The sequence below is a fragment of the Narcine bancroftii genome, chromosome 3, assembly GCF_036971445.1.
Source record: "Narcine bancroftii isolate sNarBan1 chromosome 3, sNarBan1.hap1, whole genome shotgun sequence".
NCBI classification, from domain to species: domain Eukaryota; kingdom Metazoa; phylum Chordata; class Chondrichthyes; order Torpediniformes; family Narcinidae; genus Narcine; species Narcine bancroftii.
In genome coordinates, this window is record NC_091471.1 from 245,341,658 (window position 1) to 245,354,860 (window position 13,203).

Consider the following 13,203-nt stretch of genomic DNA (forward strand, 5'->3'; position numbering starts at 1 on the left):
GAGGAGAAGAAGGAGGAAAATGGAGGAGGAGGTGTTCAGGCCAACAAGTTAATCTGTGGGAGGATTAGAAGCGAGAAAAGCTGAGAAGTGATGGGGGGAGGTGGAGGAAAGGAAACAGAGGGTTAAGGAAAGAGAGAGACACGGGGAGGGGCTTAATGAAACTGCTGCTCGGGCAGCACTGTGTGTAACCATCACGAAGTTCAGTCCGCTGATGAAGTAATGGTGCTGTGCATTGGAGATGGCAGGCATGGTGCGCGGGCACGAGTGTGGTGTGTGTGTGTGTGTGTGTGTGTGTGTGTGTGTGTGTGTGTGTGTGTGTGTGTGTGTGTGTGTGTGTGTGTGTGTGTGTGTATGTGTGTGTGTGTGTGCGCGCACGTGCGTGCATGTCCATGTGTGCACTCGTGTATGTGTTGTGTGCACATGCGCATGCATATGTGTGTATATATATGCATGCGTGTATGTACATGTGTGTGTCTGTGTACATGTTGTGTATGCACACGGGTATGTATGTGTACACATGAATGTGTGTGCATGCATGTGTGTTTTTGTGTGCATGAATGTGATTGCGTGTCTGTATGTGCATGTGCTCATGCATATAGGCAAGTGTTGGGGTCCATTCCTCTGTGTGCCAATAAAAGAGAACCAATTAAGAGTGCCGGTAGTCTCAAGGTTTCTCAGATTGTGAAACAAAAACTTAATGTTTCAAAACACATTTTACTGCAGAAAATACTACAAATCGTCAAAAAATATCCCCCCCCCCCACAAATCAACCTGATTCAGAACATTTACGTTAAGTCAACAGGTTTTCCTGCTCCAACACTCCCAAACTCCTGAAAAACAGCAAAAATGCATTTCCTCTCCCCACTTCACTCCACATCCTTGCTCCCCTAGAAGCAATAAATGATTGTTGTTTAAAAATAAAAATTGTTTTGGGAATATTTCAAACGTTCCAGCATTGTAGCTCGGGTTGAAGAGCATGAGGATAGGTTGAGTGAACTTGGTCTTTTCTCGTCGGAGTGACAGAGGAGACCTGATAGAGGTCTGTAAGACGATAAGGGGCATCGATCATGTGGACAGCCAGATGAGGGGGCTGAATGAGGGGGCATGGTTTTGAGGTAATTGGGAGTAAGTGCAGGGTAGGGGGGGGGAATATATAAGATATAAGTTTTCACGCAGAGTGTAATGAGTGCACTACAGTGCTGGCAACAGTGGGATCTTCTAAGACAGGGGTGTCAAACTCAAATTCACAGAGGGCCAAAATTAAAAACTTGGACTAAGTCGTGGGCCAAACTAAATATTTAGTGAAATTTTTCAACAACATCTGCATGTTTTCTCATCTTTCAACATATGTAATGTTAAACTTTTTCTTATTAAAATAAATGTTTAATAATAGTTTTGGTTAAATTCTTTCCAGAAGAAGCATTAACAAATGAGAAATAAAATATTCAATAAATAATATTTCTCTATAGCCTTTAAGCTCTTTTTAAATGGTTTTTTTTTTCACAAACCAACAAGTCAAAAAAATAACAACTTGCTTCAATGAAAATCCAATCTTTCAACTATGAACAGTCCAAAGTTAAGCAAAGAAAATATGAATCCAAGCTTAGCTTGCTACACTGTAATTTACTCTGATGCACCTGGGTCTAAACCAGATACTTGGCATCTCTTCTTAGATGCAAGTTCATCAAAGTCTGGGGTCAGAGTTTGCCTCCCACCTGTCTTGAAAGGTCCTGTTTTCTGTCTTTGGTTTGGCCATTTTTCGTAAGGGGTTTATTACATGTGAGTTAGGCGACAGGTCGCAGATGGTAATGAAAGTAAAGAGAGGAGGTGGGGGCGATTAGCGGGCTGACGGGCCGGCGCCAATGCATTTGCAAAGGATTCTGGGATTTGTAGTGTTAGCTGTGCATGCACTCTACTGGCACGGCAGCCAGCGGGCCAGCTCTAATACATATTTGATCCGATCTTGCGGGCCAAATATAATTATATCACGGGCCAAATTTGGCCCGCGGGCCTGAGTTTGACATGTGTGGTCTAAGAGACTATTAGATGGGTACATGGAACTGAGAAAAATGGAAGGTTATGCATTCGGGAAACTCTTTGCAGTTGTTAGAGTAGTTTATTAGGTCAGCTCAGCACTGTGGGCTGAAGATCCTGCACTGTGCTGTGGTTTTAATGTACCCAAGACCCTTATGAAAGATCTTAAATGGTACATACATCAGAGTAATAGGTCATTCAGCCCAATTTACACCCAAATAAACGGCACCCCTGGTACGGTTCGAACGGTGGGGGATATTCACGGCCCATTTCTCTGCGTGGACACTGCCTGACTGGTGGATTCTCTCCTTCATCACTCAGTGTTCCTGTATCCACAATTCTTGTGCTTCGCCGCCTGGGCATCCGGACAACGATTCCTAATTCAGTCCCAGCCACGCGCAACTTGCATAAGCAACCAGGAGTGACTTATTGCAAAGTTTCTGCCTCAAGGAGCTGATGATATTGACTTTGATCTTGCATGATCGGGTCTATTCAAACCTCAACGTACAACCTGCAGTCTTCCTCCAAATAGCATACAGTGCACTCAGCTCTCTCCAATGCTCACAACGTTTCCGATAAATGTTATTCAATGAGTAGGTATCTCCTCAGTTTAAAAAACACTCATCCCAGTTGTTTCCACAGCTCTCCATGCCTCCTTATCCCTACAATGTCCTCCAACCCCTCTCTCAGTTCTTCTAGATCGGACCTCTTTTGCTCATCTCCTGCAACTTCCGAAATTTCCGTTTGACAAGCCGCGGGAGCTGTAGAATGCACTTTCTGCAAACAAGGTTGCAGCCCAGAGAGCAGTCAGTTAAGTCAAGTCAAGTCAAGACCAGTTTATTATCATCTGAATGCACAAGTACAACCCGACGAAACAGCGCTCTCCGGTCCTCGGTGCAAAACATGCAGACACAGGACCAGACATAACACACACACACACACAGACAAGAATTCTTATATATATATATATTATATATATGTATATATACATTCTTTCGTGAATATGAGAACCTTGGATGGATGAGTGTGAGCGGTTCCTTTTGGTCGTTCAGCGTTCTCACTGCCCGTGGCAAGAAGCTGGTGGTCCTGGCTCGGATCCTCTTATATCTCTCTCCTGACAGGAGCAGCTGCAAGATGTTGTGTGCAGGGTGGAAGGGATTTTGTGTGCCCTTTTAAGTCAACGATCCCGGTAGATCATGTCGATGGGGGTGGAGGGGAGGGGGAGGAGATTCCAGTGATCATCTCTGAAGCTCTTATGGTCCTGTGGATTGACCTTGGATCCATTTCTCTGTAGCATCTGTACCGCACTGCGATTCCGCTGGCCAGGCCATTCTCCTGTTTAAGCATTGTATTACACATTTCCTCCTGTCTTCTGGTTCTGTCTCTATCTCTCTTCCCCGCCCCCCATTCCCCCCTCCCCCTGTTCCCCCACCCCCCCCCCCCTCCGTCCCCGTCCCCACTTTTCTCTCTGACTCTTTTCAGAGTCAAAATCTATTTTCATATCCTTATCATATGCAATTAAGACCTTTAGTATGTTGGTCTGGACTCCACCCCCCATTCATTCTCCCCTCTCCCCACCCTCACCCAGCCTTTAATTCAGAAGCCTGTTTTTCTCTCACATACTTTGAGGAAGGGCTCAGGCCCAAAATGTTGGTAAATTTACCTCCTATGGACACCGCGAGACCAGTTGAGTTCTTCCAGCATTTCTCTGTTTTGACAACACGCGACACACAACTGGTTAGGCCTGGATCCACATCATTTCACCTACCCTCACAACAGGTCAATGGTAGCTGCCATTTTGCTCCCCCCCCCCCCAACTCTGCTTTAGATATCTGGGACCACAGGAACATCTGCAGTTGTTCATTGACTACAGTTCAATGCCATTCCACCTGCCAAACTCATGACTAAGCTAAAGGAACTGGGTACTCTTTCTGTCCCACTGCAACTGGATCCTTGACGTCCTCATTGGCCGACCCTGATCAATGTCAATCAGCAACAACATCTCCACCTCACTGACAATCCGCACAGAGTGGCCCCCAAGGCTGTGCGCTCACCCCCACGTTACTCCTTGTACATTCACGACTGGGTAAACTGCCTGCAGCAAGTAAGAATTTTGGTGTATTTACAATGTAGATGACAATAAACTCGAAATCATTATGCCCAAGTTTAAACTTCAGTGCTAAATTTCTAAGCTCTGGAGTTCCCTCTTAAGTTTAAGTTCAAGTTTATTGTCATCTGACTGTACATATACAACCAGATGAAACATTGTGGCAGCGGAACACGGTGTGAGCGCACACACACACAAAACACACACACTCACACTCACATGCGCGCACATACATACACGCTGGTGCAGAAATACACACATGTACACACTCATACTCTCACACACAAAACACACATTCACACATACAGACACGCTCACCTATACATGCACGCAAGCCCGCGCGCACACACCCACACACAAAACACACAGACTCACATGCAAAACACACTCACATACACTCTCATGCTAAATGCACACATAAACACTCATACACAAGCAGTCACATACACAACACATACACATGTGCACGCACACACAAAACACACACATGCACACACACAAATACAAAACACACGCTACACACACACACTCACACACTAATATACAAAACGCACACACACTACACAGCACATAATAATCATGTACATAAATAAAAACTTGAACTTGAATGAAGTTTTCCATCTGCAGAAAGCAGGGCAAACTTGTTCCTTTGCTCAGAGTTGAGTTGAATCAAGGTCGGGAGCAGCAGATGAGACAGTTCAGTAAACATGGCCACAAGGTTAACAGGAAGAAGCTTTCACCTCCAAAAACAGGAAGTCTTTCAATTGGTGTCTCTCCAGTCTGCAACTCCGTCAACAGAAATCATTTCTGATTTCGCAATCATTCCGGATTTTTCTGAAGCCATGCTCGGAATTGGAATGTCTCGAGCAATGTCTTAGCTCATTTGTTTCGTGAGAGTCACAGTATCATAGCTAAACCTAGGTCAACAATCATCTCTGAGCAGTGTGAGCTGGTTCTGTTCAGCAGTGTCCTTACCCTGAGAGATGTTAGTAGGACCACAGATATTTGCATGACAGAAGTAGGCCTTTAGTCCCAACTTGTCCTTGATAGTTTACTTTGGCTGTATTCTTCCTGATTCCCTCTAAACCACTTTTTTTCAAACTGCCCCCCTAAACTCACATTCCACCTTAAGTAATCCCTATGCCATGTGCTCTGTGATCACTGACAAAAGACAAAGGAGGAAAAACCCAACACCCTACCCCAACCAACCAATTTTCCCTTGCAACCGCTACAAACGTGTCTGCCTGTCCCGCATCGGACTTGTCAGCCACAAACGTGCCTGCAGCTAACGTGGACATTACCCCTCCATAAATTTTCGTCTGCGAAGTCAAGCCAAAGAGAAGAATGTGAGTAGGAAGGGAAGGTTACTGAAATATTTTGCTTGAGAAAACTTGTCATTGGCCCATTTCCTTTGGAGTTCTGAAACCATGCACATAATGAGTCAATTAGGGATGATTAAAACAGTGGTTTTCAAACATTTCCTTTCCACCCACATACCTGTGGTGAGATGTAATTACACCACTAGGTCACCAGGGGTCATCCCAGTGACCTTGTATATAAAGCAGTCCAGAGCTACAGTCTCGCCTTCCAGGTTTGTCTTGCAGAGACAAGACCTCTTAGTGTACGTATTAGTGTATTAAAGCTGTCTTATACTCGCACAGCTGGTGTGGTTATTGTCAGTACAATACCACCTTAAGTAATCCCTTTCTAATCACAGAGCACCAATGTTATAGTGATTATAGTGATTACTTAAGGTGGTATGTGAATGGCAGAGGTCGACAGCATCGAGTCCACGCTGCTGAAGATCCAAGTGCGCTGGGTAGGTCATGTCTCCAGAATGGAGGACCATCGCCTTCCCAAGATCGTGTTATATGGCGAGCTCTCCACTGGCCACCGTGACAGAGGTGCACCAAAGAAGAGGTACAAGGACTGCCTAAAGAAATCTCTTGGTGCCTGCCACATTGACCACCGCCAGTGGGCTGATATCACCTCAAACCGTGCATCTTGGCGCCTCACAGTTTGGCGGGCAGCAACCTCCTTTGAAGAAGACCGCAGAGCCCACCTCACTGACAAAAGGCAAAGGAGGAAAAACCCAACACCCAACCCCAACCAACCAATTTTCCCCTGCAACCGCTGCAACCGTGTCTGCCTGTCCCGCATCGGACTTGTCAGCCACCAACGAGCCTGCAGCTGACGTGGACATTTACCCCCTCCATAAATCTTCGTCCGCGAAGCCAAGCCAAAGAAAAGAAGAGAGAAAGATGTGAATGGAAAGAAAAAGATTGAAAAAACCTCTGGTCTATTGGACTGACATGAAAACAAACTAATGTTAAAGGAATGGGTTCCCTTTGACTAACAGCCAAAAGATGTAAATTGGATATGATAAGAGGGAAGGTGAGAATTGATTTTGGCTCCGTGAAAGGAGTCAGGGGGAAACAGGAAGAGAGAGAGAGAGAGAGTTGGGAAAGGCGACACGGGGAAGAAGGAGGTGGGGGGAGGAGTTTAACAGAAACAGATGTTAATGTCATCCAGTTGCAGGGTGCCCAGATGAAAGATGAGGTGTTGTTCCTCCAGTTTGCAGGTGGTCCCTTTCTGGCAGTGAATGAGATCACATGCAGACATGTCAGCAAGGGAAATGGGACGGGGAATTGAAATGGGCGGTCACTGGGAGATCCGCGCTATTGTGGTGGACAGAGCCGAGATGCTCAACAAAGCGAACTCCCAGTCTGCACCCAGGCTCTCCAATGCAGAGGTGACCAAAATGGGAGCACCGGTAGATAGCCCCCAGCAGATTCACAAGTGAAACGTTGCCTCACTTGGAAGGACTGTTTATGGCCTCAAATAGTGGTGAGGGAGGAGGTGTGGGCGCAAGTTGAGCATCGCCTCCTGCTAAGGGGTCAATTGATGGAGAGGGATGGGTGGACAATGGTGTTAAAGAGAGCGCGGTCCCTGGAGTAGGCGGGGGGGGGGGGGAGAGAGGGGGAATATGGGTCTAATTGTGGGATCATATATAAAGAGAAAGAAGTGAAAGTGCATGAGTGAGAAGGTAGAAGAGGTGGATGGATAGAATAAAGAGACAATTGGGAGGCAGGAGGATTGGAAAAATGTATGAATGGGAGGAGGTAAAGAAGAGTGGAAGTGGATAGAGGTGGGAGGTACCTAAAATTAGAAGAAAATCATCATCCTGTAGATAGTTAGTTAACTGTGATTGGAGAACACCAGTTATGGGAAATGACCGAGGCGTCTCTGCAAGTGAATCGTCAGAAAGGTAATGGAGGGTGGAACGAAGGCAGCAGCAAGCGAAACTGAAGCTGGTGACTGGAAGCCAAGTGGTCAGAACCACAGCCATCAGCTGTCGATGTAGTACTGCCCAAACAGAAATAGATACACTCCTTCACTGCCAGTTCTTGGTTCTTCCGCATTCAACACACATCATCAGATGAATCAGCAGACAGTAAGGATTGAAGCAACTTCTGAGTCTATGCAGTTTCTTTTCAACAGCTATCAGGCTCTTGTACCTCCCCTTGGTACATTAATCATGGACTGCTCCCACACCACAGAAGGATCGTCTGCACAATTGCAAAGTCACTTTTTTCTTGCGCTTTATTAACTGAATCTTTTCTTTTTATCTATCTTTTGTACCCTATTGTCTCTTTTTATGTCAATTTGTGTGTTATACTATAGTTTTTTTTAATGAAGCATCTGTTCGGCTACAGCAAGCAAGACTTTTAGAGCCTACACACATTGTACAATATAGTAAACAAAGTGAAACATGCAGACACTGTGATTATCATAAAAACACAGAAATACTGGAGGAACTCAGTAGGTCTAACAGGAGGTAAAGATATATAACTTCAAATCCCTGAGTGTCAACATCTCCGAGAATCTATCCTGGAGCCTCCACTTTGATGCAATCATGAAGAAGGTTCGCCAATAACTATACCTTGTGAGGTGTCTGAGGAGATTTGGTACGTCACTGAAGACTCTCGTAAACTTCTACAGGTGTACCCTTGAGAGCATTCTGGCTGGTTGCATCACTGCCTGGTCTGGAGGCGCCAACTCTCAGGACAAGAATAAACTCCAGAGGGTTGTTAACCCGGCCTGTGACAGACATCATTCCATCAAGGACATAGACACGAGACAGTGTCTTCAAAACACAACCACCATCCTCAAGGACCCCCACCACCCAGGCCATGCCCTCTTCACTCTGCCTCCATCGAGGAAAAGGTACAGGAGCCTGAAGACGAGCCCTTAGCGGCACAAGGACAGCTTCTTCCCTGCTGCCTTCAAATTCCTGAATGATCAATGAACCCAAACCACTGTCCTAATTTTTGTGCGCTATTATTTTTATTATTATTTTATTTTTTATAGTAATGTCATAAGATGGTTATAATATGAATGTTTGTTCTATGACGCTGCCTCAAAACCCCGAATTTCATGACTTGTTCATGACAATAAATCCTGATTCTGATTCTGATAACAGGCATTTTGGGTCTGACCCCTTCTTGAAAGTATGAATAAAAAGCAGGCGGGCCCCTGAATTAAAAGAGTGAAACACAAAAGTCTGAAGACCCTGTGATTGTCGTAAAAACTCACCAAAATGCTCGAGGAACTCAGTAGGTCTTGCAGCATTCATAGGAGGTAAAGATGTATTACTGACATCTAACACCTGTTTGCTTTGAGTTCACACGTTGAAGAAGGGCTCAGGCCTGAAACGCCAGTAATATATCTTTACCTCCTAGATCTGCCGAGTTCCTCCAGCATTTCAGTGTGAATTTGCCTGAATTAAAAGTCTGGGGACAAGGGAAGAGAAAGGACAGGGGGAGGAGTACAGACCAACAAACTGAATCTGTGCCTCGGCTCTAAAAGTCTTGCTTGCTGTAGCCGACCAGATGCTTCATTAAAAAAAACTACAGTAGAACACACAAATTGACTTAAAAAGAGACAATAGGGTACAAAAGATAGATAAAAAGAAAAGATTCAGTTAATAAAGATTCAGATAAGGATAGGACAGGAAAGGTGAGAATTGATAAGGGAAGAGGGTGGCTCTAGAATGCAGAGCTGGAAGAAAGGAAACAGAAGGAAAGGAGAGAATGAATGATAAAACTAGACGGAAGGAGAAATAGGGAGGGGGGGATTGGAGAGAGGGTGGTAACGGAAGCGAGACGTCACTGTTGGAGTGGGCCCAGATGGGGTTGTTCCTTCAAACTTTTATCATGATCTCCGGCTCTGAAAGGGTGCTTAAAGTCACTGCATGTGATCAGGAAGCTATGTTAGCCTTAATAACAGTAGAGTTTGGTTACAGCTGAAGTGGTGAATGCAGGCTCAATTTTAACATTTAAGAAAAATTTGGACTGGTTCGTGGATGGGAGAGGTATGGACAGCTATGGACTGGGTGTAGATCAGTGGGTCTCGGCAGAAAAAAATGGTTCAGCACAGACTAGAAGGGCCAAAGGGGACTGCTTCTGTTCTGCAATGTACTATAAAGGCACAGGGAAATATGATTGCAATTGTAGAGGGTGCAGTTTTCATCTTCTTGACATAGAGAAAACTCGTTCCAGGGATGGAAGGAATAGACATAGAAGAAGGGATGGAATAGGCGGGGACCACATTCTCTGGAATTCAAGCGAGTGAGAGGATAGCTTGTAGAAAATTACAATGATTGTAGAAAGGGCTTGACAGGAGGGGATGCAGTGAGCACGGGCCCCCCACTGAGAATCGGCTGCCCAGGGGGAGTGTGATTTCGGAGAAAGGGATTGACTACTCTCAGACTGGGACAGGGAGGAATTTTGATTTGGAATTCGCTACCCCAGAGCAGCATGGAGACACATACACCACATTAATTCAAAACAGAGATCGATAGGTTTCTGAACATTAATGGAATCAAGGGACATGGGGATGGGAGTGGGGGGGGGGGGGGGGGTACTGAGGCCAAAGATCAAGCTGTGATCTTGGCAAATGACAAACTCAAAGAACTAGATTACCTCTCCTTTTCCTATGTGTTCATAGTCACTAGCATTAGGTGACATTTATAAGAACATTAGAACATAAGAAATAGGGGCAGGAGGAGTCATTCCGGCCCGTTGAGCCTGCTCCGCCAGTCAATGTATTTTCTCCATTTCTCCTAATTTCCCTACTATGTAAAAATCTATCCAACCTGGTCTTAAATAGATTTACTGAGGTCGCCTCCACTGCTTCAATGGGCAGCAAATTCCATCGACTCACCACCCTTTGAGGAAAGCAGTTTCTCCTCATCCTACCCAAATCCTGAGGGTATCTGTCCTTGTTCTAGCCTTCTTCACCAATGGAAACATCTACCTCTATGTTATCATAATTTAATATGTTTCTATAAGATTTCTCCCCCCCCCCATTATCCTAAATCCTAACGAGTACGGTCCCTGACGACTCAATCTCACCCCATAGGCTAACCCCCTCGTCTCTGGAATCAACCTGGTGGACCTCCTCCTTCCTCAAGTAAGGAGACCAGAACTACAGCCAATACTCCACAGGCAGCCTCACTAGTACCTTGTGCAGTTGCAGGACACCCTCCCTGCTCCTAAATTCAATCCCCCCAGCATTGAAGGCCCACATTCCATTTGCCTTCTTGATAACTTCCGTGCCTGCAAAGCACCCTTTCATGAAGAATGCACAAGCCCTCCCAAATCCTTTTGCGCGGCCGCATGCTACATTCGCTTGCCATTTAAATAACAATCTGATCTCCCATTTTTATTTGCAAAGTGGATAACCTCACATTTACCAACATTGTCCTCCATCTGCTCGACCCTTGCCCATTCACTTAACCTATCTATATCTCTCTGCGGACTCTCCATCTCCTCTGCACAGTCTGCTTTTCCATTCAGTTTAGTGTCATCAGCAAACTGAGATGCATGACGCTGGTGTGAGATGCTGAACGAGGAGGCAGCCATCATTATAACGGGGCCCGGTCACAACCTCTTCACCTTGCTCCCTTTGGATAGAGGGAAGAGAGGTTTGAAGTCAGCCACCACCAGGTTCAAAGCTCCAATCCCCCCCCCTCCAATAGCTACCTCCTCATACTACCACAATCTCTACTACTACAATCTATACTTCCACAATCTAAACTACCCTGGGGTCACTCAAAGAAACCCCTCCTCCCCCTTTGAATTCCTACCTTTCCTCTCTCCTGACCTCCCCTCAAGACCGGCTGAATTCCTCCAGCATTTCTACCTTTTTACAGCATTTGTAGGCTTTCGTGTTTCATTCCACTAAAAGTGCAGAAACTTATTTTCTTCCACCAGCTCCAAATGAATATTTATTTATCTATCCTTTTTTAAAAATTTATTATGTCTTTTTCTGTCTTGGGATATTGTATAATTTAATTTATCCTGTTGTAGTTGGTATACGTTATACACTTGGTGTGGCTGCGTCGGTACATTGTACTTGTGTATAGGTACTTCCTGACATACGTTCATGTTCCATTCTGGATGACCGGTCATATCTTGGAATGGACATATGTCGGGGAATTGCCCTACCTGTGATACTGAAGAATAAAAATGATGGATTTCCTTCTGCTCTCTACACGAGAGATTGGCCACCAACCAACATGGAGGCCACTAAGGCCAGCTCTCGCGAGAGGTTGGACACCAGCCAACCTGATGGACACCAAGGCCAGCTCTCATGAGAGGTTGGGCGCCAGCCAACATGGTGGCCACTAAGGCCAGCTCTCGCGAGAGGTTGGACGCCAGCCAACATGGAGGCCACCAAGGCCAGGTCTCATGAGAGGTTGGATGCCAGCCAACATGGTGGTCATCAAGGCCAGCTCTCGCAAGAGGTTGGACACCAGCCAACATGGTGGCCACTAAGGCCAGCTCTCGCAAGAGGTTGGGCACCAGCCAACTTGATGGTCACCAAGGCCAGCTCTCATGAGAGGTTGGGCGCCAGCCAACATGGTGGCCACTAAGGCCAGCTCTCGCGAGAGGTTGGACGCCAGCCAACATGGAGGCCACCAAGGCCAGGTCTTATGAGAGGTTGGATGCCAGCCAACATGGTGGTCACCAAGGCCAGCTCTTGCAAGAGGTTGGACACCAGCCAACGTGGTGGCCACTAAGGCCAGCTCTCGCGAAAGGTTGGCCACCAGCCAACCTGATGGTCACCAAGGCCAGCTCTTGTGAGAGGTTGGATACCAGCCAACATAGCGGCCAGCTCTCGTGAGAGGTTGGACAACACTGCCAGGCTCTTGCAAGAGTGTTATTTTCCATAGATAGGCCCGATTTTCACTGTGATCGCATTTTATATTTTTTCTTTATTTTTAAAAATTTCGGTCATATGTGTGGATGAACGTGAATCACATAGTTCGTGTTGGTAACTGTATACAATGTCTAATATCATTTTAAATCTATTGGATACCCTGAGTTTGCAAAAGATTACAAAGGAAAAGCTAGTTTCTCCTCTTATTCCATCGTCATTGGTAAATTGCTGAGGAGAAATAGATCAGAGGTCAATACAAAAGACCATAAGAGTGGCAGAGAGGACCACTAGAGTCTCTCTCCCCGCCCCATTCCCTTCCCCACCCCCATCAATGTGATCTACTTGGATCGTTGTCTGAAGAGAGCGCACAAAATCATTGTGGACCCCTTCCATCCCCCACACACCATCTTTCAGCTGCTCCCATCAGAAAAGAGATCCAGGAGGATCAGAGCCAGCACCACCAGGCTGAGGAACAGCTTCTTCCCACGGGCAGCGAGACTGCTGAACGACCAAAGGAACTGCCCACACTGACCCTCCGAGACGCTCATATTCACAAAACACTATCTGTTTATTTATTTGTATAGATGAAATACTCATCCTGCATGTGTATTGTTTGTCTGTATGTGTGTTATATCTGGTTGTGTGTCTACATGTTTTGCACCGAGGACCAGAGAACGCTTTTTCATCAGGTTGTACTTGTATAATCAGATGACGATAAACTTAGCTTGACTAACTTTTGGAATATAAGTACTTAACACCAAGTACAAAAATATATCAGGCAGAAACTCAATAACTTTCCTTCTGACAGGCAATTAGCTCAGTGTGTATCCAACAAA

General features: G+C 45.7%; 1 protein-coding gene across 5 annotated transcripts in view; it reads right to left on the reverse strand.

The window, feature by feature from the left end:
* The window catches only part of LOC138758442 (proto-oncogene vav-like), a 111,246-nt gene that overhangs the window by 49,879 nt on the left and 48,164 nt on the right, over positions 1-13,203 (reverse strand). Inside the window, exon 1 of one of the 5 annotated variants that reach the window (XM_069927357.1) lies at positions 4,727-4,795. The exons of the other annotated variants lie outside the window; for them this stretch is intronic. Coding sequence (XP_069783458.1) covers positions 4,727-4,762 — 36 coding nt within the window. The 5' untranslated portion in view covers positions 4,763-4,795. Of the gene's footprint in view, positions 1-4,726; positions 4,796-13,203 lie in introns of those variants that run through there. 5 annotated transcript variants of the gene reach the window in all.